At 45.7% G+C, this 25,275-nt stretch overlaps 1 protein-coding gene across 1 annotated transcript; it reads right to left on the reverse strand.

Annotated features, from left to right (window-relative positions):
* Window positions 1–1,792: 1,792 nt before the first annotated feature.
* LOC139225828 (neuronal pentraxin-2-like) lies at window positions 1,793–24,422 on the reverse strand. The gene is made up of 5 exons (XM_070856676.1): window positions 23,967–24,422; window positions 18,904–19,120; window positions 16,976–17,220; window positions 14,975–15,154; window positions 1,793–2,020 (listed from the first exon to the last, which is right to left on the reverse strand). Exons 1-5 carry the CDS (start codon window positions 24,420–24,422, stop codon window positions 1,793–1,795), a joined length of 1,326 nt encoding a protein of 441 aa, XP_070712777.1.
* Between the last annotated feature and the right edge of the window lie 853 nt (window positions 24,423–25,275).

Raw genomic sequence — 25,275 nt, forward strand, 5'->3', positions numbered from 1 at the left:
TGAGTCACTAACATCAGCATGAGGGGACGGAAAGGAAGGAAACGGAAGAAAAATAAATACAAACAAGAAAATAGTAACAGCCACGGCCTCCGATATCTGTTTCACAACAGTTTTGTTGGTGTGTTGGCAACAGTAAAGATAACATAACAAGTCACAGCTGAAAGACGGAGGACATGTCTATCTCAACCTTTTAAAGCTTGTCGATATTTAAGGGAAAAAAAATTACTTTACTTCATCACAAAGCTGGATAAAGCACCTTTGGCACAAAGCGCTTAAGGCTTTTCAAACTCAGAATAAAAGTCTTTAAATCTTCTGATTCTCAACAGACCAGTTAAAAGTGTTTGTTATTTGAAGCTTATGAAAAGAGGTTTTCAAATTGTCACCCCAGTAAAAACAACTGGTTTCCTTTCACTCGGTGTTTCACCACATATATTCAGGAAGTATTAATGCAATCTGTAAACTAAACAATAACCCTTTTCTTTACTCAAATATCAAAAAAAAGCAACTGGGTGAAAATGTTGTGCTATTTTATCTGGCTGAGATATCTATTTGTCCTGTGGCGGTACCAGAAGGTGGAGTGACTGTAAATGGAGAACGTGTGTGTTACGGCAGCAATGTTTTTGCCGCTCCTCTTCCCCAGACGAATTCTTGTGACAGGAAAGTGTGAATGCTAGTAAGGTATCTCTCTCTGTCTCTGTCTCTCGACAGGGTAGATGCAGACAGGATGTTTCCCCTCGTGAGGGAATCTAGAACTAGGGGGCATAGTTTCAGAATAAGGGGCCGCCCGTTTAAAACGGAGATGAGGAGGAATTTCTTCTCTCAGAGGGTCGTGAATCTTTGGACTTCTCTGCCCCAGAGAGCTGTGGAGGCTGGGTCATTGAATATATTTAAGGTGGAGATAGATAGATTTTTGAATGATAAGGGAGCGAAGGGTTATGGGGAGTGGGCAGGGAAGTGGAGCTGAGGCCAAGATCAGATCAGCCATGATCTATTGAATGGCGGAGCAGGTTCGAGGGGCCGAATGGCCTACTCCTGCTCCTATTTCTTATTTCTTATGTAAGGTAAGGTGACAAAAGTGCAGTGCAACGCAAGACAGTCAGTTTCTGAAAGGTTAATGCTTTAGGTAGGACCTATCGCAGACAATGCTATCTTCCCAGATACTTCTGCACATTAAAAAGAAAGGAACTTGCATTTATATAGTGCCTTTCACAACCTCAGGACGTCCCAAAATACTTTACAGCCAATGAGGTACTTATTCCAAGTGGAGTCACTGCTGTAATGTAGGGAAAGCAGCAGCCAATTTGTGCACAGCAAGCTCCCACAAACAGCAATGTGATAATGACCAGTTCATCTACTTTTTAGTGATATCGGTTGAGGGATAAATATTGGTCAGGACACCGGGAAGAATTCCCCGGCTCTTCATCCAATAGTGACATGGGATCTTTTACATCCAGCCGAGAGGGCAGGCGGGGCCTTGATTTAACGTCTCTTCTGAAAGGCGGCACCTCCGACAGTGCAGCACTCCCTCAGTACTACACTGGGAGTGTCAGCATGGATTTTGTGTTCAAGTCTCTGGTGTGGGACTTGAATCCACGACCTCCTGACTCAGAGTCGAGAGTACTACCTACAGAGCCACAGCGTTATTAGGTTTTAAAAATACAAAATAAAATACCACACTCAGTGCTCCTTCCCAAGAAGTGCGAATTCAGCTGAGAAACAGGTACATTTTTAACCGTATCACAAAAAGTTGCCTGTACGAAAAAAGGGGCACTTATGTGAATCCTGACAGTGATCAGGAACTAACCAAACGCTCCTGGCAAGTTTCCAGCGGCAATTTTGTTGCTCCTCCAAACACATCCACGTTGTTGTCAATCCAGGGAACGATGTTGCCAGCCAGGTTGGCAGAACAGTTGGCCATGCTCCTGATATCTTCGGAGGTGAGAATGCGGTCCCAGATATTGAAGTGACTGAGTTCTCCAACAAACGCCTGCGTTGCATCGAACCTTCCTCCGACTGTGTCCTGGAGGGGAACAAATTTACGTACAAATGATTGCTGCGGCATTTCCAACACAAGGGCCAACTTGATCCTGGTGTTATGACATTAGGGTTGGTTTTAGTGTTGCTGTCTATCAGCTCCAAACCCGGAGACTTTGTGCCTTGGGTCTCCTGGCAGTGTGAGTGTGGTAGAATTCACCAATAGGAACCGGAGGAGGCTATTCAACCCATCGAGCCTGTTCCCCCATTCAATTAGATCATGGCTGATCTGTACCTCAATTCCATTTGCTTGGCTTTGCTGGATATCCTTGCTACTATGGTTAAAGCTCACTCCTTAGTCCATTATAGCAACATTTAGCATGTTACTCATGTTTTTGTCTCGTCTATCCTGCCTGGGAAACTAGTCAAAACTGGCATCACACTTTCAGTAAAGAAATTCTTCCTAATATACGTTGTATAAATTTTCTTTCACTTATATACGTTACGAGCGTAACGTAGCCACGTTTGCTGACGATAAAAAGATGGGAGGAAAAACAATGTGTGAGGAGGATACAAAAAACCTGCAAAAGGACATAGACAGGCTAAGTGAGTGGACAAAAATTTGGCCGATGGAGTATAATGTTGGTAAGTGTGAGGTCATGCAATTTGGCAGAAAAAAAATGGAAGAGCAAGTTATTATTTAAATGGAGAAAGATTGCAAAGTGCTGCAGTACAGCGGCACCTAGGGGTACTGGTGCATGAAACTCAAAAGGTTAGTATGCAGGTACAGCAAGTGATCAGGAAGGCCAATGGAATCTTGGCTTTTATTGCAAAGGGGATGGTGTATAAAAGCAGGGAAGTCTTGCTACAGTTATACAGGGTATTGGCGAGACCACACCTGGAGAACTGCGTGCAGTTTTGGTTTCCATATTTACGAAAGGATATACTTGCTTTGGAGGCAGTTCTGAGAAGGTTCACTAGGTTTATTCCAGAGATGAGGGGGTTGACTTATGAGGTAAGGTTGAGTAAGTTGGGCCTCTATTCATTGGAATTCAGAAAACTGAGAAGTGATCTTATCGAAACGTATAAGTTTACGAGGGGGCTTGACAAGGTGGATGCAGAGGGGATGTTTCCACTGATGGGGGAGACTAGAACTAGAGGGCATAATCTTAGAATAAGGGGCCATAAGAACATAAGAATTAGGGCCATCTAGCCCCTCGAGCCTGCTCCACCATTCAACAAGATCATGGCTGATCTGGCCGTGGACTCAGCTACACTTACCCGCCCGCTCCCCATAACCCTTAATTCCCTTATTGGTTAAAAATCTATCTATCTGTGACTTGAATACATTCAATGAGCTAGCCTCAACTGCTTCCTTGGGCAGAGAATTCCGCAGATTCACAACCCTCTGGGAGAAGAAATTCCTTCTCAACTCTGTTTTAAATTGGCTCCTCCGTATTTTGAGGCTGTGCCCCCTAGTTCTAGTCTCCCCGACCAGTGGAAACAACCTCTCTGCCTCTATCTTGTCTATCCATTTCGTTATTTTAAATGTTTCTATAAGATCACCCCTCATCCTTCTGAACTCCAACGAGTAAAGACCCAGTCTACTCAATCTATCATCATAAGGTAACCCCCTCATTTCCGGAATCAGCCGAGTGAATCGTCTCTGTACCCCCTCCAAAGCCACTATATCCTTCCTTAAGTAAGGCGACCAAAACTGCACGCAGTACTCCAGGTGCGGCCTCACCAATACCCTATACAATTGCAGAAGGACCTCCCTGCTTTTGTACTCCATCCCTCTCGCAATGAAGGCCAACATTCCATTCGCCTTCCTGATTACCTGCTGCACCTGCAAACTAACTTTTTGGGATTCATGCACAAGGACCCCCAGGTCCCTCTGCATCGCAGCATGTTGTAATTTCTCCCCATTCAAATAGTATTCCCTTTTTCTGTTTTTTTTCCCCAAGGTGGATGACCTCACACTTTCCGACATTGTATTCCATCTGCCAAACCTTAGCCCATTCGCTTAACCTATCTAAATCTCTTTGCAGCCTCTCTGTGTCCTCTACACAACCCGCTTTCCCACTAATCTTTGTGTCATCTGCAAATTTTGTTGCACTACACTCTGTCCCCTCTTCCAGGTCATCTATGTATATTGTAAACAGTTGTGGTCCCAGCACTGATCCCTGTGGCACACCACTAACCACCGATTTCCAACCCGAAAAGGACCCATTTATCCCGACTCTCTGCTTTCTGTTAGCCAGCCAATTCTCGATCCATGCTAATACATTTCCACTGACCCCGCGTACCTTTATCTTCTGCAGTAACCTTTTGTGTGGCACCTTATCGAATGCCTTTTGGAAATCTAAATACACCACATCCATCGGTACACCTCTATCCACCATGCTCGTTATATCCTCAAAGAATTCCAGTAAATTAGTTAAACATGATTTCCCCTTCATGAATCCATGCTGCGTCTGCTTGATTGCACTATTCCTATCTAGATGTCCCGCTATTTCTTCCTTAATGATAGTTTCAAGCATTTTCCCCACTACAGATTTTAAACTAACCGGCCTATAGTTACCTGCCTTTTGTCTGCCCCCTTTTTTTAAACAGAGGCGTTACATTAGCTGCTTTCCAATCCGCTGGTACCTCCCCAGAGTCCAGAGAATTTTGGTAGATTGTAACGAATGCATCTGCTATAACTTCCGCCATCTCTTTTAATACCCTGGGATGCATTTCATCAGGACCAGGGGACTTGTCTACCTTGAGTCCCATTAGCCTGTCCAGCACTACCCCCCTAGTGATAGTGATTGTCTCCAGGTCCTCCCTTCCCACGTTCCTGTGACCAGCAATTTCTGGCATGGTTTCTGTGTCTTCCACTGTGAAGACAGAAGCAAAATAATTGTTTAAGGTCTCAGCCATTTCCACATTTCCCATTATTAAATCCCCCTTCTCATCTTCTAAGGGACCAACATTTACTTTAGTCACTCTTTTCCGTTTTATATATCTGTAAAAGCTTTTACTATCTGTTTTTATGTTTTGCAATCTATCTTTCCTTTCTTTATTGCTTTCTTAGTCATTCTTTGCTGTCGTTTAAAATTTTCCCAATCTTCTATTTTCCCACTAACCTTGACCACCTTATACGCATTGGTTTTTAATTTGATACTCTCCTTAATTTCCTTGGTTATCACGGCTGGTTATCCCTTCTCTTACCGCCCTTCTTTTTCGTTGGAATATATTTTTGTTGAGCACTATGAAAGAGCTCCTTAAAAGTCCTCCACTGTTCCTCAATTGTGCCACCGTTTAGTCTGTGTTTCTAGTCTACTTTAGCCAACTCTGCCCTCATCCCACTGTAGTCCCCTTTGTTTAAGCATAGTATGCTCGTTTGAGACACTACTTCCTCACCCTCAATCTATATTACAAATTCAACCATACTGTGATCACTCATTCCGAGAGGATCTTTTACTAGGAGATCGTTTATTATTCCTGTCTCATTACACAGGACCAGATCTAAGACAGCTTGCTCCCTTGTAGGTTCTGTAACATACTGTTCTAAGAAACAATCCCGTATGCATTCTATGAATTCCTCCTCCAGGCTACCCCGTGCGATTTGATTTGACCAATCGATATGAAGGTTAAAATCCCCCATGATTACTGCCGTTCCTTTTTCACATGCCTCCATTATTCCCTTGATTATTGCCTGCCCCACCGTGAAGTTATTATTTGGGGGCCTATAAACTACGCCCACCAGTGACTTTTTCCCCTTACTATCTCTAATCTCCACCCACAATTATTCAACATTTTGTCCATTAGAGCCAATATCGTCTCACAATTGCCCTGATATCATCCTTTATTAACAGAGCTACCCCACCTCCTTTCCCTTCTTGTCTATCTTTCCGAATCATCAGATACCCCTGTATGTTTAATTCCCAGCCTTGGCCACCCTGCAACCACGTTTCTGTAATGGCCACCAAATCATACCCATTTGTAATGATTTGTGCCGTCAACTCATTTACTTTATTTCGAATGCTGCATGCGTTTAGGTAGAGTGTTTTAATACTCGTTTTTGAACCATTATTTTTAGTTTTGACCCCTCCTGCAGCCCCTTTACATTCCTTTTTGTTTTTTGCCTTTGGTTTCTCTGCCCTCCACTTTTACTCATCTCCTTTTTGTCTTTTGCTTTTGTCTCCAATTTGTTTCCCTCTGTCTCCCTGCAATGGTTCCCATCTCCCTGCCACATTAGTTTAACTCCTCCCCAACAGCACTCGCAAACATTCCCCCGAGGACATTGGTTCCAGTCCTGCCTAGGTGCAGACCGTCCGGTTTGTACTGGTCCCACCTCCCCCAGAACCAGTTCCAATGCCCCAGGAATTTGAATCCCTCCCTGCTGCACCACTGCTCAAGCCACGTATTCATCTGAGCTATCCTGCGATTCTTACTCTGACTAGCACGTGCCACTGGTAGCAATCCTGAGATTACTATTTTTGAGGTCCTACGTTTTAATTTAGCTCCTAGCTCCTTAAATTCGTCTCGTAGGACCTCATCCCTTTTTTTACCTATATCGTTGGTACCAATGTGCACCACGACAACTGGCTGTTCACCCTCCCTTTTCAGAATGTCCTGCACCCGCTCCGAGACATCCTTGACCCTTGCACCAGGGAGGCAACATACCATCCTGGAGTCTCGGTTGCGGCCGCAGAAATGCCTATCTATTCCCCTTACAATCGAATCCCCTATCACTATCGCTCTCCCACTCTTTTTCCTGCCCTCCTGTGCAGCAGAGCCAGCCACGGTGCCATGAACTTGGCTGCTGCTGCCCTCCCCTGATGAGTCATCCCCCTCAACAGTACTCAAAGCAGTGTATCTGTTTTGCAGGGGGATGACCGCAGGGGACCCCTGCACTACCTTCCTTGCACTGCTCTTCCTGCTGGTCTTCCATTCCCTAGCTGGCTGTGGACCCTTCAACTGCAGTAAGACCAACTCGTTACACGTGCTACTCACGTCATTCTCAGCATCGTGGATGCTCCAGAGTGAATCCACCCTCAGCTCCAATTCCGCAACACGGTCCGTCAGGAGCTGGAGGTGGATACACTTCCCGCACACGTAGTCGTCAGGGACACCGTTAGTGTCCCTGAGTTCCCACATGGTACAGGAGGAGCATATTACGTGACCGAGCTCTCCTGCCATGACTTAACTCTTAGATGCACTTAAATTGGCAACAACAATGCTAAAGTTTACTCACTGATATAGAAGAGAAAAAAGAAAAACTACTCACCAATCACCAGTAAATCACTTACCCCTTTAGCTGTGACATCACCTTTCTGTTTCTTTCTACTTCTTTTTTGCCTTCTCCCTGTAGCTGCACCAGCTCGCCTCTCACCGACCCCGGAACTCACACCTCTCCATGCACCTCTCACTGACCCCGGAACTCACGCCTCTCCATGCACCTCTCGCCGACCCCGGAACTCACACCTCTCCATGCACCTCTCGCCGACCCCGGAACTCACACCTCTCCATGCACCTCTCACCGGCCCCGGAACTCACACCTCTCCATGCACCTCTCACCGGCCCCGGAACTCACACCTCTCCATGCACCTCTCACCGACCCCGGAACTCACGCCTCTCCATGCACCTCTCACTGACCCCGGAACTCACACCTCTCCATGCACCTCTCACCGGCCCCGGAACTCACACCTCTCCATGCACCTCTCACCGGCCCCGGAACTCACACCTCTCCATGCACCTCTCACCGACCCCGGAACTCACGCCTCTCCACGCACCTCTCACTGACCCCGGAACTCACACCTCTCCATGCACCTCTCACCGGCCCCGGAACTCACACCTCTCCATGCACCTCTCACCGGCCCCGGAACTCACACCTCTCCATGCACCTCTCACCGACCCCGGAACTCACGCCTCTCCACGCACCTCTCACCGGCCCCGGAACTCACACCTCTCCACGCACCTCTCACCGACCCCGGAACTCACGCCTCTCCATGCACCTCTCGCTGACCCCGGAACTCACCCCTCTCCACGCACCTCTCACTGACCCCGGAACTCACGCCTCTCCATGCACCTCTCACCGACCCCGGAACTCACGCCTCTCCATGCACCTCTCGCCGACCCCGGAACTCACGCCTCTCCACGCACCTCTCACCGACCCCGGAACTCACGCCTCTCCATGCACCTCCTCGACGCTGCTCCCAACTCAGCGACGCACCTCCACACATTGCCCATTTAAAACTGAGATGAGGAGGAACTTCTTCTCTGAGGGTTGTAAATCTGTGGAATTCACTGCCTCAGAGAGCTGTGGAAGCTGGGTCATTGAATAAATTTAAGACAGAGATAAACAGTTTCTTTACCGATAAGGAAATAAGGGGTTATGGGGAGTGTGCAGGAAAGTGGACCTGAGTCCATGATCGGATCAGCCATGATCTTATTGAATGGCGGAGCAGGCTCGAGGAGCCGTATGACCTACTCCTATTTCTTATGTTCTTATGTATATTTTATTCCTTATAGTCCTATTTTCATGGCTTAGTTTGAAATAATATTCTGGACATACCTTAAAATCCCATCCAATATTTTCCGTATGTTGACAAAACCTACCATTAACCATCTTCTTTCAAAACTCTAGATGCTCAGCTTCTTCAGTGTTATGGAGCATTCTACCCTCCATAAACTGGAGGTCATCCAAAACCCTGCTGCCCGTGTCCTAACTCGCACCAAGTTCCATTCATCCATCACCCCGGTGCTTGCTGACCTACATTGGCCCCCGGTTAAGGAACTGCTTGATTTTTAAATTCTCATCCTGGTTTTCAAATCCCTCGATGGCCTCGCCCCTCCCTTTCCTCCAGCCCCAAAACCCTCCAAGCAATCTGCATTTCTCTAATTTTGGTCTCTTTAGCCCCGATTTTCATCACTCAACCATTGGTTCCTTCAGCTGCCAAAGCCCTAAGCTCTGGAATTCCCTCCATAAATGTCTCTGCCTCTCTTTCCTCCTTTAAGACACTCCTTGAAACCTACCTCTGACCAAGCTTTTGGTTATCTGCCCTAATATCTCATTATGTGGCTTAGTGTCAAATTTTGTTTTAGAACTCTCCTGCGAAGTGCCTTGGGATGTTTTACTACGTTAAAGGTGCTATATAAATACAAGTTGTTGTAAATACAAATTGTTGTAACATGTACATGAAGGATGCACAATTTTTGACCAATGTCCAATACTTTATATGCAAGTGTTAAGTTGCAGTTACCAATTATTTGGTCAGTTACATCGCCAATGTAACTCCTTTGCTGCATCCCCTGCCTCCTTTTTAATCAGTAAATTGGACAGGTCCATGTTCAGCTTCAATACCCAACCCATTCATGTAAATTAGAAACAACTGGAATTCAAGTATTGACCTCGATAGGACTATGTTCAACACTATCTCCACCCCCATTGTAACTGTGATGAAAACCCAGTTTCCTATTTTAACTCACTTTCTATCCAGTCCCGTGTTCTGTCCTGGATTCATTTGAAGTCTTTCATGTGGAACTTTTGCAAAAGTCGAAATAAACTTTGTCCTATCTGTAACATCTTCAAAAGAAGTCACGGAGGTTTCTCAGGCAGGATCTTCCTACACTCGCTAGGCAGGAACTGTTGTACATAACTTTGAAATCCATCTGCAGCCTTGAAGCATTCCCCAGATCAATCCTTTGATCATTCTTAGAGTTTAGTCAGAATTCCTTTCAAGGCTCCTTTGTTTGGAGAATCAAAGGAGATACTTCTGGTGAATATAGCTCCAGATTGGGTACACTAGCAGTAAATGCAAGAAATTGGCCGACACAAGCTGTTGAAAGGTGCCCCACTGTAGTGGGGTAATAGGCCATGCACCATTGCTCTCCCACCTAAATTGTTGCATGTTCCGGTCTGAGAATGAGCTGTCCTCACTCTAACTGCATCAACCCAACATTCATTAGACTTCTCTGTCCCACTGCTCCTCCTGCCCCAGAAAACCCAGCTGCTCTCTGACAATCAGAGACCATTGTTAGCATTCCCACTGGGCAAAAACAAACACTTGTTGAAAATAAACAAAAGAACATAAGAATTAGTAGCAGGAGTAGGCTATTCGGCCCCTCGAGCCTGCTCCACCATTCAATAAGATCATGGCTGATCTTCTACCTCAACTCCACTTTCCTGCACTGTCCCCGTATAGAAACTTAGAGCGCAGAAGGAGGCCATTTCGGCCCATTGTATCCGCGCCGGCCGACAAAGAGCCACATGGCCCTTGGTCAGCAGCCCTAAAGGTTACATATAAACCTAGGAACAATGAACAATGGCGGAGAGATAAAGAGCACCCGGCCCAACCAGTCCGCTCCACACAACTGTGACACCCCCTGCACCGCAACATTCTACATTCCACCACACCCGGAGCCATGTGATCTTCTGGGAGAGGCAAAAAAAAGAGATTAAAAACCCAGACAAATTGGGGAAAAAAATTCTGGGAAAATTATTCTCCACCCATCCAGGTGATCGAAACTAGTCCAGCCATATTCGATTCCCACTTACCAGCTCTAGGTCTGTAACCCTGCAGGTTACTGCACTTCAAGTGCCCATCCAAGTATTTTTTAAATGTGGTGAGGGTTTCTGCCTCTACCACCCTTCCAGGCAGTGAGTTCCAGACCCCCACAACCCTCTGCGTGAAGAAGCCTTCCCTCAAATCCCCTCTAAACCTTCCACCAACCACCTTAAACTATTCCCCCTCATAATTGACCCCTCCACCAAGGGAAATAGGCCCTTGCTAGCCACTATATCCAGGCTCCTCAAAATTTTATATACCTCAATGGAGGTCTCCTCTCAGCATCCTCTGTTCCAATGAGAACAAACGCAACCTATCCAATTTGTCCTCATGGCTAAGATTCTCCATTCTAGGCAGCATCCTCGTAATTCTGCTCTTCACCCTCTCTAGTGCAATCATGCCCTTCCTATAATACGGTGACCAGAACTGCACACAGTACTCCAGCTGTGGCCTAACCAGAGTATTATACAATTTAATCATAACCCTTCCTGCTCTTGCATTCTATGCCTCAGCCAATAAAGGCAAACATTCCGTATACCTTCTTAACCACCTTATCCACCTGGCCTGCTACTTTCAGGGATCTGTGGACAAGCTCTCCAGGGTCCTTTTGTTCATCTACACTTTTAAGTGGCCTACCGTTTAATGTGTATACCCTTTCCTTATTAGTCCTCCCCAAGTGCATCACCTCACACTTCTTCAAATTAAATTCCATTTGCCACTGCTCTGGCCACCTGACCAGTAGATTGATATCCTCCTGCAGCTCATGACTTTCCTCTTCATTATCAACCACACAGCCAATTTTAGTGTCATCTGCAAACTTCTTAATCATACCCACTATATTCAAATCTAGATCATTGATGTATACCACAAAAAGCAGGGTCCCAGTACTGAGCCCTGCGGAACCCCACCGGAAACATCCTGCCAGTCACAAAAACATCCATCAACCATTACCCTTTGCTTCCTATCTCTAAGCCAATTTTGAATCCAACTTGTCACTTTGTCCTGGATCCCATGGGCTTTTACTTTCATAACCAGGCTACATGTGGGACCTTATCAAAAGCTTTGCTAAAGTCAATATACACTACATCATACGCACTACCCTCATCGACCCTGCTGGTTACCTCCTCGAAAAATTCAATCAGTTTGGTCAACCATGATCTTCCCTTAATCCATGCTGACTGTCCCTAATTAATCCTTGCCTTTCCAAATGTAGATTTAGCCTGTCTTTCAGGATTTTTTCCAATAATTTTCCCACCACTGAGGTTAGGCTGACAGGCCTGTAATTACTCGGCCTATTCCTTTCTCCCTTAATATTCAAAAATCTATCAATCGCTGTCTTGAATATACTCAACGACTGAACATCCACAGCCCTCTGGGGCAGAGAATTCCAAAGATGCACCACTCTATGAGTGAAGAAATTTCTCCTCATCTCAGTCCTAAATGGCCGACCCCTTATTCTGAGATTGTGACCCTTGGTTCTAGATTCTTCAGCCCGGGGGAAACATCCTCCCTGCATCTACCCTATCAAGCCCTGTAAGAATTTTGTATGGTTCAATGAGATTACCTCATTCTTCTAAACTCTAGAGAATATAGGCCTAGTCTGCTCAACCTCTCCTCATAGGACAATACCCCCATCCCAGGAATTAGTATGGTGAACCTTTGTTGCACTCCCTCTGGGCAACTATATCCTTCCTTAGGTAAGGAGACCAAAATTGTACACAATACTCCAAGTGTGGTCTCACCAGGGCCCTATATAATTGCAGTAAATCATCTTTACTCTTATACTCAAATCCTCTTGTAATAAGGGCCAACATACCATTTGTTTTCTTAATTGCTTGCTGTACCTGCATGTTAACTTTCAATGATCCGTGTACAAGTACATCCAGGTCCCTCTGAACACCATAAAAGATTCTAGCATTTTCCCGACTACTGATGTCAGGCTAACTGATCTGTAGTTCCCCATTTTCGCTCTCCCTCCTTTTTTAAATAGCAATGTTACATTAGCTACCTTCCAATCTGCAGGAACCGTTCTAGAATCAATGGAATTTTGGAAGATGACAACCAATGCATCCACTATCTCTATAGCCACCTCTTTCAAAACCCTAGCATGTAGACCTCAGGTCCAGGAGATTTATCGGCTTTCAGCCCCATTAATTTCTCCAGTACTATTTTTTTTACTAATACCAATTTCTTTGTTCCTTATTCTCGCTAAACCCTTGGTTCTCCATTATTTCTAGGGGGTTTCTTGCGTCTTCTTCCCTGAGGCCAGACACAAAGTATCTGTTGAATGTCTCTGCCATTTCCTTATTCCCCATTATAATTTCTCCTATCTCGGCCTGTAAGGGACCCACATTTACTTTCGCAAATCTTTTCCTTTTTACATAAAAACAGACTGTATGTCTCTCGCTAGTTTACTCTCATTCTATTTTCTCTTTGTTTATCAATTTCTTGGTCCTCCTTTGCTGAATTCTAAAATCCTCAGGCTTAATGTTCTTTTTGGCACCATTAAAAGCCCCTTCCTTTGATCTAATTCTATCTTTAACTTCTCTGGTTAGCATCAGTTGGACCACTTTTCCTGTGGAGTTTTTGTGCCTTAAAAGAATATATATGTGTGTTGTAAATTATGTATTAATTCTTTAAATGCTAGCCATTGCTTGTCTACCGTCATACCTTTTAATGTAGTTTCCCAATCTACCTTAGCCAACTCTCCCCTCATACCTACGTAGTTTGCTTTGTTTAGATTTAAGACGCTAATTTTGGATTTAACTTAAACACTTTCAAACTTAATATAATATTCTATCATGCTATGGCCACTTTTCCCTAAGGGCCCCTTTACCAAGGTTATTAATTAACCCTTTCTCATTGCACAATACTGGATCTATGATAGCCTGCTCCCTTGTTAGTTCCTCAACATAATGATCTAGAAAACTCTCTTGTATACATTCCATGAATTCGTCCTCCACACTATTACTGCATATTTGATTTTCCAAGTCTATATGCAGATTAAAGTCCTCCATGAATACCGTATTACCCTTGTTACATGCACCTCTAATTTCCTGATTTATACTCTGTCCTACATTACAACTACTGTTTGGGGGCCTCCCACCAATGTTTTCTGCCCCTTGGTGTTTCTTAACTCCACCCAAACTGGGTTGAGCTTCTTGAGCCAAGATCCTTTCTCTCTACTGTCTTTATCCCATCCTTTATTATCAGGGCTACCCCTCCTCCTTTTCCAATTTGCCCATCTCTTCTAAAAGTTAAGTATCCTGGAATATTTAGTTCCCAACCTTGATCACTTTGCAACCATGTCTCTGTAATGTCTATTAGATCAAATCTATTAATTTCTTTCTGTGCTATTAATTCATCTATTTTGTTTCGAATGCTTCATGCATTCAGATATAGTGCCTTTAGCTTTGACTTTTTTCCAATTTTTCCTTGAGTTACCTTAGTCATTGATGTCCTATTGTTACTCTCTGTCCCTTCCTGACCCACTCTGTTTATATTTACCCAAAACTCTGCTCTGCTCTAGAGCCTTGACATTTCTCTTGCTGCTTTTAAAGTTACTCATTCCTGAATCCTCCTCCCCCCACTGCCACCACCATCCTTCATTAGTTTAAAGCCCTGTCTACTGCCCTAGTTACTCAATTCGCCAGGACACTGGTTCCAGCCCAGTTTAAGTGGAGCCCATCCCATGGGAACAGCTCCCTCTTTCCCCAGTACTGGTGCCAGTGCCCCATGAAGCAAAACCCCTCCCTCCCGCACCACTCTTTGAGCCGCGCATTTAACCTTCTAATCTGCTTATCCCTGTGCCGATTGGTGCGTGGCTCAGGTAACAATCCAGAGATTATTACCTTCAAGATTCTCCTCAAACTCTCTCAGCAGAACCTCATTCCTAGTTCTACTTATGTCGTTGGTTCCTACGTGGACCTGGAAAACTGGATCCGTCTCTTCCCATTCCAAGTTCTTCTCCAGTCGCGAGCAGACATCTTCAATCCTGGCACCAGGCAGGGAGCACAGCCTTTGGAACTCCTGGTCGCAACTGCAGAAAACAGTATCTATCCCTCGGACTATACTATCGCCTACCACAACTACATTCCCTTTCACTCCCCCCACATCATGCAGAGAAGAGGAGGAGGAGAGAGTGGAGAGCACCAGTTCCAATTGTCACAGGACGGGAGAGTGGAAGTCCAAGTCCCCTGTTCCCTTCGAGCTCGCTACACTCACCACACGTCATGTCTCAAATTACTCAAATTACTCAAATTACGTCATGTATCCCAAAATATTACTGCTTGAACGAAATCTACTTTCTCCTTAAAAGCTTTATTAAATAACCTTTTGCATGATGATGTAGAACATTTATGTGTTCCTGTTGACCCATCTCTCCCTTTCAATATGTATGACGGAATGTGGTTGCTGTTATTTGGATGTAGAATGACACTCACCTGCTCCTGTCCCAGGATCAGGGCACCGCCTGCTTTGATTGGATGCCATGGTGCCAGATTCTCTCCGCTACCACGCAAGTGACCATTTTGATAAGCCTCCCACATGCCATCCCTGGTAGTCCATGTTATGCAAATATGATGCCACTTGCCATCATTAATATTCATGGGCAGCTGGGCAACCTGTGGGCGAAATACCTTGGATAAGATCGATGATTCACACAATGGCTTGTTTTTCATGTTGAGCCGCAATAGTTGGTGTTGTTTTGCCTAAAAGAAGCTCAATTTTTAAAAAGTCGCAGAAATTCTGCATTTTCAAATTGGAACTTACTCAGAGAGAGAATAATGGGCACCTGGGAGTGGTTGCCAGGTAGCAGTCACTCAGCTAGGGATTCAGGGAATATCGTAAATCATGGGAGGGGGATATTTTCTCTGGTTCACCGTGTGTGGAATCTTAAACTCCCCTCACCTGGCTGAAACTGAGTGTGGGGGGTGGGGGTGGCAGGCAGGGAAGGGGTCAGTTAAATTGGAGGTGGGAGACCTCATGACCCAATCCCACCAACAGACATTTTAAATTGCAGGCAGCAAGGATACCCACCACAAGCCAGCGGCGTCCTTCTTTAAATGAGCAGCTTGGGTCCTGATGATGTCATCCGGAGCCGACTGCCATTTTAACGATGGCCTAAGTGTGCAAACAACTGGGGTTTCCCCGCCCCCCCCCCCCCCCCCCCCCCCGGCGAGGCTAACTTTCTGATTACTATCCCATGACCCCTGCTGGGAAGTGGATCTATGTGTGTGTTTCAAGTGAGGGCAGGATTAGCTGAGCTACAATGCAGTGACCCCCCCACCGACCATTGTCAAGTAGCCTATGGCACTCATGGCCTTGGTTCACACATCAACGACAATTTCCATTTGTATATGACCTTTAAAGTAGTAAAACGTCCGAAGGTGCTTTGCAGGAGTGATTATCAAACAAAATGTGACACCGAGCCACATAAGGAGATATTGAGGGCAGACCACCAAAAGCTTAGTCAAAGAGGTAGGTTTCAAGGGGAGTCTTAAAGGAGTAGAGAGAGAGGTAGAGAGATGGAGAGGTTTAGGGAGCGAATTCCAAAGCTTTGGGCCTAGGCAGCTGAAGGCACGGCCGCCAATGGTGGAGTGATTAAAATCGGGGATGCTCAAGAGGGCAGAATTGAAGGAGCACAGAGATCTTGGAGGGGTGTGGGGCTGGAGTAGGTTATAAAGATAGGGAGGGGTGAGGCCATGGAGGAATTTGCAAACAAAAATGTGAATTTTAAATTCAAGGTGTTGCCGAACCAGGAGCCAATGTAGGTCAGCGAGCGCAGGGGTAATGGGTCAACGGGACTTGGTGCGAGTTAGGACATGGGCAGCAGAGTTTTGGACGTGTTCAAGATTAGAGGGTGCAAGGTGGGAGGCCAGCCAGGAGAGCATTCGAGTAGTCTAGTCTAGAGGTAACAAAGGCATGGACAAGAGCTTCAGCAGCAGCTGAGTTGAGGCAGGGCAGAGACAGGCAATGTTACACAAGTGGAAATAGGCAGTCTTCATGATGGGGCAGATATGGGGTTGGAAGCTCACCTCAGGATCAAATAGGATGCCACGGTTGCAAACAGTCTGGTTCAGCCTCAGATAGTGACCAGGGAGAGAGATTGAGTCAGTGGCTAAGTCAGTAGCACTCCCTCAGCATGGTGCTGGGAGTGTCAACCTGGACTTTTGTTACCAAGTCCCTGGAGAGGGACTTGAACCCACAGCCTTCTGACTCAGAAGCAAGTGTGCTACCCACTGAGCCACAGCTGACACTATGGCAACACTCTATTCCATAAGCTGACAAATGAAAAAGTTCATTTTTAAAATGACCCAACTTTTAAGTTGGCAATGAAATGGTTTACTAAAAACATTAATATACCACTCAAATACATTTGATACATGGTAAATGTGCAATTGATATGATCAGCAATTGCTGTGTCATTGATAAGCGATACGCACCTTGTCATTAATAAGTAATTCTATTGGATTGTTTCCCCATTCGATCAGCACAATTTCATTTGCTTGTCCAGACACAGCATAAGAGAAGGGTGTTCCAACACTGGACAATGCCGTGGACCGAATCCACATACACACAGTGAAGGCGTAAAGCTCAGGGAGGCTCTTCTTTATCCTGGCGTACAGGTAATTGGTCCGCAAAGGCAGCGACACCTTGAAATCATCAGGTGACTTAAAGCCATTGCTCTCTATTGGAGACAAAAAAAACGATCATTGAACAATAGTTATTTCTTAGATACTAATGAAGTGGTTATTTTGTACAGATTCCGTAAGTTCAAAACAGTATTACTGCACAATTATTTACAAGATATTTGCAGTCGTAAATGACATTTGATCATGAGCGACAATCGATGCCTTCATTCAAAGGATCATCATTTTGTAATAAGTAGTCTCACTTGCTGATTATATACTTCAGGATCAGGTCTCTATAATGTTACAGAGAACAGAGGGAAATTAACTCATTGGATTTAAGCCATTGAAATTGCTCTGCAATGTAAGGCTTGGCGATTAGAGTTATGGGCTTGCAGGGGACATATTGTTGCCAATAAATTCAAACTCAGGACATCCTTTACAGCCAAAGAAGTACTTTTGGGGTGTAGTCACTGTTTCAATGTAGGAAATGTGGCAGCCAATTTGCTCACAGCAAGCTCCCACAAACACCAATGTGATAATGACCAGGTAATTTGTTTTAATGATGTTGGTTAAAGGATAAATATTGACTGGGATACCGGGGAGAATTCTGCTGCTCTTCTGTGAAATAGTGCCATGGGATATTTTACCAGAGGGCAGATGGGGCCTCAGCTTAATGTCTCATCTGAAAGACAGCACCTCCAACAGTGCAGCACTCCCTTCGTATTGCACTAGGAATGTGAGCCTAGGTTATGTGCTCAAGTCTCTGGGATGGGACTTGAACCCACAACCTCCAAGAGTGCTATCACTGAGCCCAGGCTGCCATGTAGAGCACTAATACCACTTCTCTTCAAGTATAATGTGATTGGCACTATTCCATTTATGCTTTTAGTGTGAATTACAAGATTATCTTGATCATGTATTAAACAACATGAACAACAGCAGCACACCGTGACTGCAGTGAATAACAGCTACAAGATGCACTGCAGCAACTTGCCAAGGCTTCTTTGACAGTACTCCCAAACCCACGACCTCTACCACCTAGAAGGACAAGGGCAGCAGACGCATGGGAACACAATCACCTCCATGTTCCCCTCCAAGTTGCACCAATGTGATAATGAGCAGGTAATCTGTTTTAGTGATGTTCGCTAAAGGATGAATATTGGCCCAGGACACCGAGGAGAAATCCCCTGCACTTTTTCGAAATAGTGCTATGGAATCCTTTCCGTACACCTGAGAGGGTAGTTTCTGACTCGGAAATCTATCGCCATTCCTTCATCATCGCTGGGTCAAAATCCTGGAACTCCCTCCCTAACAGCCCTGTGGGAGTACCTTCACCACACGGACTGCAGCGGTTCAAGAAGGCAGCTCACCAACATCTTCTCAAGGGGCAATTAGGGATGGGCAATAAATGCCGGCCTTGCCAGTGTCGCCCACATCCCATGAATGAATAAAAGTAAATTGGTAATTAAGACTTGGATCAATCTGACAGATTTCAGATGTTTGCTCCCGCTGTGGTGTGCTGTAGAGACAGTACAATTTGCATAATGGAATTTCTAATTTTAGTTGAAAGCAATAACCAGTTGTTGAAGATTAAAACAAACCTGGAGGGAGGTTCCCACGTTATTCTTATTGGGTAGAATACTTTTTTCAGTTTTGCTAATCTGAATAAGCATCATTCTAAAATAACGAAAAGTCGCTGAATCATGCTGAATATTCCAACAGTTTTGCTCAGTCAATACCTTTCTCTAACTCAGTAACCCTTTCATGCAAGGCGTTGAGGGCAGACTCTGTCTTGTAACGGTGTGCTGCTGTCTCGTTCAGAAGCACAAACTTCTCATCCTCAAGTTCGGAGACTTTGTTTAGGAGTTGACTTTCCAAATCCCCGAGCTTTCTCTGAAGCTGCTCCCGGAGGTCACTGGGGATAGCCTGGTTGGAAGGATTGGCACGTGTCTGCTGCTGTTGCAAAATAAAGCACAGGCCATAAGTATCAGGGAACTGAACCATGGTAAGCTGTGAAACCTGGGGTTACTCACTAACCTAATACACATTGAGATGTTTTGTACTTTCATTACCATCTCGTTCATAGATTTTCAAACTGAAGCCATCATCCCAAGGGAGGCTTGTGAAGTCATCAGATTCCTCTATTGATTTACCAATAGGTTATTTCTATCGCTGTAATCTAATAGTTTTAAAAAAACATTTTCTACAACAGCATTGTTTTTTTTCTAGGTAAGTAATTTAGGATACCCAGAATCTGTCAATATTTGCAGGCGGCACTCCACAGAGGATTGAAAATCTCTGATCATGTCGGATTAACGGTCTGGTTATGTGTTGAAAAAAGAATACTAGCAGACGCCGCCCCATTGAACAGGATGGCACTATACACAAGACACGGTATTCTGTGTTTCACCCCAGTGATTTGTCTCCTTGGAATATTGTTGGTAGAGTCCACATGTTCCATTACTCGCTCCAGTTATTCCCCCCCCCCCCCCCCACTCCCCTGTTATTGCTAATTGCCAGATAGCAGCTTTTGCAATACAGTTTCACATCAAGAACTATTTGAATAATTTCATTTCATCAATCTGAGCAGTCTCTCAATGTTTTAATCTGACAACAGAGATTATGACTTAACTGCTCACTTCCTTCATGGGTTGAAATTGCATTATTGCATCGGACAAAATAGTTTGATTTTCGTGTCAGTTCCATGGTTGCTATAGGGCTTCAAATATAGGGCATTGTGTGATATTAGAACACAAATACTTAGTGTTCAAATCAAACTATTTTGTCCGATATTTGAATGGAAGCATCCATCAGTTTAAAATAAACAGATTAACCCCTGTATTAAATTAGTGGGCAAAGACATTTTGATCGGGACACGCAGAGCTTGGGTTGGCTTATGTCAAATAATGCAATTTCAACACATGAAGGAAGTGAGCAGTTAAGTTATAATCTCCGCTGTCAGATTAAAACATTGAGAGACTGCTCAGACTGATGAAATGAAATTATTCTGTCTTTTGGCTTTCAGATTTCTACGTGAAATGTTTAGTTAATCACAAAATTGGCCAGGGTACAAAATTGCCCCAATGTACTAAATCACACTTATAAATGCCATGATTGGGGGGGGGGGAGGTGTGGACCAGGGACAGTGTTGGGGTGGGGGTAGGATGGGGTTGGGGTGGACCAAGTACAGTGTTGGAGTGGGGGTGGGGGTGGGGTGGACCAAGTACAGTGTTGGAGTGGGGGTGGGGGTGGACCAAGTACAGTGTTGGAGTGGGGGTGGGGGTGGGGTGGACCAAGTACAGTGTTGGAATGGGGGTGGGGGTGGGGTGGACCAAGTACAGTGTTGGAGTGGGGGTGGGGGTGGACCAAGTACAGTGTTGGAGTGGGGGTGGGGGTGGGGTGGACCAAGTACAGTGTTGGAGTGGGGGTGGGGGTGGGGTGGACCAAGTACAGTGTTGGAGTGGGGCTGGGGTGAACCAAGTACAATGTTGGAGTGGGGGTGGGTTGGACCAAGTACAGTGTTGGAATGGGGGTGGGTTGGACCAAGTACAGTGTTGGAGTGGGGGTGGGGATGGGGTGGACCAGGTACGGTGTTGGAGAAGAGTAAATTAATCTATTCTAAATCAGGCTTGGGAGCACTTGGTGCTCAGATTATGTAAACTTTGCAAAGTAATATATAATTGTATTTAATACTAAAATTATAAATCTTGATCATTTACCACTTGATTTAGATTTTTGTGTAAAAGTAATAATCATCATCATTACACACTAATATTTCACAAGTGTAATCATTCAGAAATTAAGTTAAATAACGATACATAGCATTATTTGCTACACAATAATATTGAACAGATTACACACATAATAAACCATAAATAACATTATACATGTCACATATATTATATAATATACCATCGATATAAAAAGGAAACACTGCAAATTCTGTTTTCTATAACATGTCATATTTGGTGTGAAATTAAGGCTGGAAAAGTTTAGTTAAATCAAAAAAATAGTCACGTCTGTTTAGAAAATCATGGAAAGACATTTGACTTATGCCAGAAAGGTGTCATTGCAAAGGGTTCCATCCCAACATGTGAAACTTTCTTGATAATGTCATGTTTAATTGGTTTATACAGCATAAAATAATGGTCTAAATTGTCATTCTGTGATTAAAATACAATTTAGGACATGGTCTATTGATTAAAATGAATAAGTATAATAGGTTAAGAATCGCACTGCATTCTTCAATAATGGTCTTCTATTTCCAACCATGAAATAAAGCTGATTTAATGGATTTGGAGACCAAATGTCTAAGTACTGGGCCTGATTACATCAGCCACTTCTGATTCCCCACAAAACATTGCACAGATGTAACTCATGGGCCAAATGGTATCCTTACACAAAGAGTCAATTACGTTAGTACTAGTATCACACAAATTGATTGACTTGATGGGAAATATGTATGTCACAACAAATGAAACAGGTTGTGACCTCTTTAGCTAAACCTTGCATTATACTGTAAATGTGCTTTAATATCTCTTTGGGACCTTTTCAAGCAGGATTGCCACCACCTGAACCTTTGGCCAAATAACGAAGTTCAATTGTAATCGATGTGTGTCTCATTTTGTCCAAGTGTGAATATTGTTTCTATTGATTGATTGAGATACTGTTTGGAGGTATTCCAGAGCGTCGCATTGTGAGGGCACTGGATTAAGAGTAATGCAGACACGCTCATTAGTCTGGGCGAGTTTGGCATCAACATGTCGATATGTCAATACAATCAGAATCAATAATCCTTCCAAGATAGAACCATAAAAACTAAAAGATTAAAATAATTGTAATTGATAGAATAAATCAAGTGTTAATATTAAATTATTCCGGTTGTTCGACATTAACACCTTATGGAGTAGAACACTTTGTGTCTATTTAGCCGATTTAAATAAGCAGCATTCGAACATAACCAAAGACCATTGATTCAATTCGCATATTTCAACATTTCAGAAGTATTTGATTTCCTCGTTGAATAGACACAATCTAGCCCCTCCCCCGAGTGCTCGTCAATTGATACACACTCAAATAACTGACTCACCAGTGTAAATTATTAAAATGGACTTCAACACGACTTTCCTCTCCAAACCAACACTACCCATTTGATTATCATAGTGACTACAGCAGTCAACTAAATGGCAGGAGCTGTTTTGCAACACAACGAGTAGTCCTACCATGGATAACGACTTAATCTCAAACTACTGGTCTAGTGCGAGGTCTGTGTTTTTTGATGACACCGTGACAGGACCGTCCGCGGTGTTGAAAATAGGTCGTGTTCTTCACTTCGGTGCAAGAGATACAAAACAAACTAACGCCTAGAATGCACTATCGGAAAGGGCGGTGGACGCGAAACTGGTTAGAGTGAGTGAGTTTTGCTCAGCTTTAACGATGTACACGAGGTGATGATAGGCGTTTGGTCAGAATATAACGCTGTTACTATCCATTGCCATCTGTGTCACTGGCAAACCTGTGTCTCTGATAGCCCCCAAGGCAGACGTTGTTTTGCCTGATGTTATGAGCCAAGGAGTTGGTGCAGCTGATAGATTCTCACTGAGAGAGGAACGCTCCCATTTGTGTTTTCCTCTCTTGTGGCCGTCCTATTCGTAAAGGCAAAGTGCGTTCATTATAAAACCATTGTGCGCCGTGAGTCACATCCGATCACCGAGATTATACCTGGAACCTGAGCCCTAATCCGTGCTCAAGCTGATCCTGGTCGAAGGGCAGGATCCAATGCAGCCCCCAGTACTCCCAACAGCCCACAATGTGAGCGGCCGCTGGACAGGGACAACGGCATTGTCAGAGCAGAGCGGCACTGGGAGCTCACCGGCCTCAGTGCGGAGCTCTGGGCTTTCAGCACCAAGGACAGATCCGGACATTGCTGTCTGGTCCTGTTGGTCAGTCCGCGACCCGGGTCATGCAGTCCCCAATACCCGGGATAGGCAGTCCCCAATACCCGGGACAGGCAGTCCCCAATACAGTCCCCAATACCCAGCACAGTCCGTCCCCAATACCCGGGACAGGCAGTCCCCAGTACAGTCCCCAATACACGGGGCAGGCAGTCCCCAATACCCAGGACAGGCAGTACCCAATACAGTCCCCAATATCCGGGACAGGCAGTCCCCAATACCCGGGACAAGCAGTCCCCAATACCGTCCCCAATACCCGGGACAGGCAGTCCCCAATACCCCGCACAGTCCCCAATACCCGGCACAGTCAGTTCCCAATACAGTCCGCAATACCCGGGATAGGGAGTCACAAATACCCGGGCGGTTCAGGACCCCGGACAATCCCCAATACCCGGTACAGTCAGTCCCCATTACCCGGGCGGTTCAGGACCCCAGACAGTCCCTCAATACCCGGCACAGTCAGTCCCCAATATGCGGGCGGTTCGGGACCCGGGAGAGATCAGTCCCGGGAACGCGTCTCCGGCGTTGAGTGCAACAGTTGCCGGTGAGGGAGTCGGTAAATGTTACTGCCCGCTGGGGAAAGGATTATTCGGAGTCCTAATCCTAAATGTGGGGGATGATTGCTGCCCCGCTGCTAAAGCTGCCCCGGCCTGGCGGGGACTGTGCAATGTACAACTCCGACACACACCTTCCCCACACTGCCAGTATGATCAGGATCGCTGCTCGGAGCCAAGCGGGGACACATCAGGGCCGCCCCAGAAGTGGGCAATGGAGCGGACTGTGGGCACACGGGCAGTGGTCACCCAGCTCACAGCTCTTTGCCCGGGGGCTTGGAGTGTGCAGCTTACCTCCAGACTGGCCAGTCGATCTTTCAGCGCCTGGATGGTCCTCCCCAGGTGATCGACCACCTGGCTGTGGGCTCGGGGGAGGTCGCCCATGGTATCCTTGCCCCCATGCTGCTTCCTCCGGCCACCCTTGAACTTGGCTTGCAGTTGGGCGCTCTCGCCCAGCGCCACGCCCTCGCACCTGGTCAGCTTGCTGGTCAGCTCCTTGATGGCCTCCTTCTGGCTGCTCATGGCCTCCTTCTGCTGCAGGATGGTCTCCCTCAGCTGCACCAGGGTGGCGCGGAGGTCCTGCTCCTGGGCTGTGCCCCCCTGGATGGGCATGGCTGGCACCGGGCATGTCGGGTCAGCGTCCAGCGGGATGGAGGTGCACACCAAGCGAGTGAGCCCAGCCTCCTGGCCCGCTGCCGGGGAGCTGGTGTCGGGCAGGAGAAGGAGGGCTGCGGCCAGCAAGACCAACATCGCGGCGCTGGGGACAGACACCCCGCAGGCTGTTACAGTGAAGGAGCTTGCAACTGGCGAGTGCAGTCAGACCCACCAAAGCCGATCAATGCTCTTGCCGCCTTCAATCCGCGCCTATTTATTGGTGGAGAAGGGCTTTGCGTCAGTCGGCCTCCGAGGAATGAGTGAGGTCCGGATAGTTCAAGCTCCGCCCCTGTATCAGCTTCCACATCGCTCCTGTCGCAACATCAGAGCAGCGAGCGAACAGGGCAAGGGGCAGGCAATGCCTCTGCCCCAACTCCCCGAACAACCAGTCTGTATTGTCTCTTCACTCATTGCTGCTCCAGCTCCTCTCGCACCATCGCTGCATTATAGCAAGCAGCGGGACTTTACTCTTGTTATCCCGGGACTCCACCAAAATAGCTGAACAATTTGAAAAGATTACCGAGTGAGTCAACAGTGAGTTGGTCCAGTTAACGAGATAACATTACCGAGTGAGTCAGTACACAGTTCATCCACTTAACCAGGTAAAGATTACTTGGTGAGTCAATAGTCCAGTAGGTCCATTTACCCAGGTAACGATTACTTAGCCCCAAATAACCAACTAAAATATTCCAGTTGGACTGATTCCTGTGGGCACAATGTAGTTAATGGTAGACACTCCGCCCATATTATTCTGAATGCCCCAAACCAGAGAGTATTATCAATTATTACAGTGGTTATTTTTCTATGGATCTTCCATACTCTGCCAACCATTACTGAAGCAATGTTCGGGCTTGTGTCACGTGACCATGGGTTCTTGGGGTGGGTGACCATGTGCTATTGGGGTGGGTGACCATGTGCTATTGAGGTGGGGTGACCACGTGCTATTGGG

The sequence above is a fragment of the Pristiophorus japonicus genome, chromosome 15, assembly GCF_044704955.1.
Source record: "Pristiophorus japonicus isolate sPriJap1 chromosome 15, sPriJap1.hap1, whole genome shotgun sequence".
Lineage (NCBI taxonomy): Eukaryota > Metazoa > Chordata > Chondrichthyes > Pristiophoridae > Pristiophorus > Pristiophorus japonicus.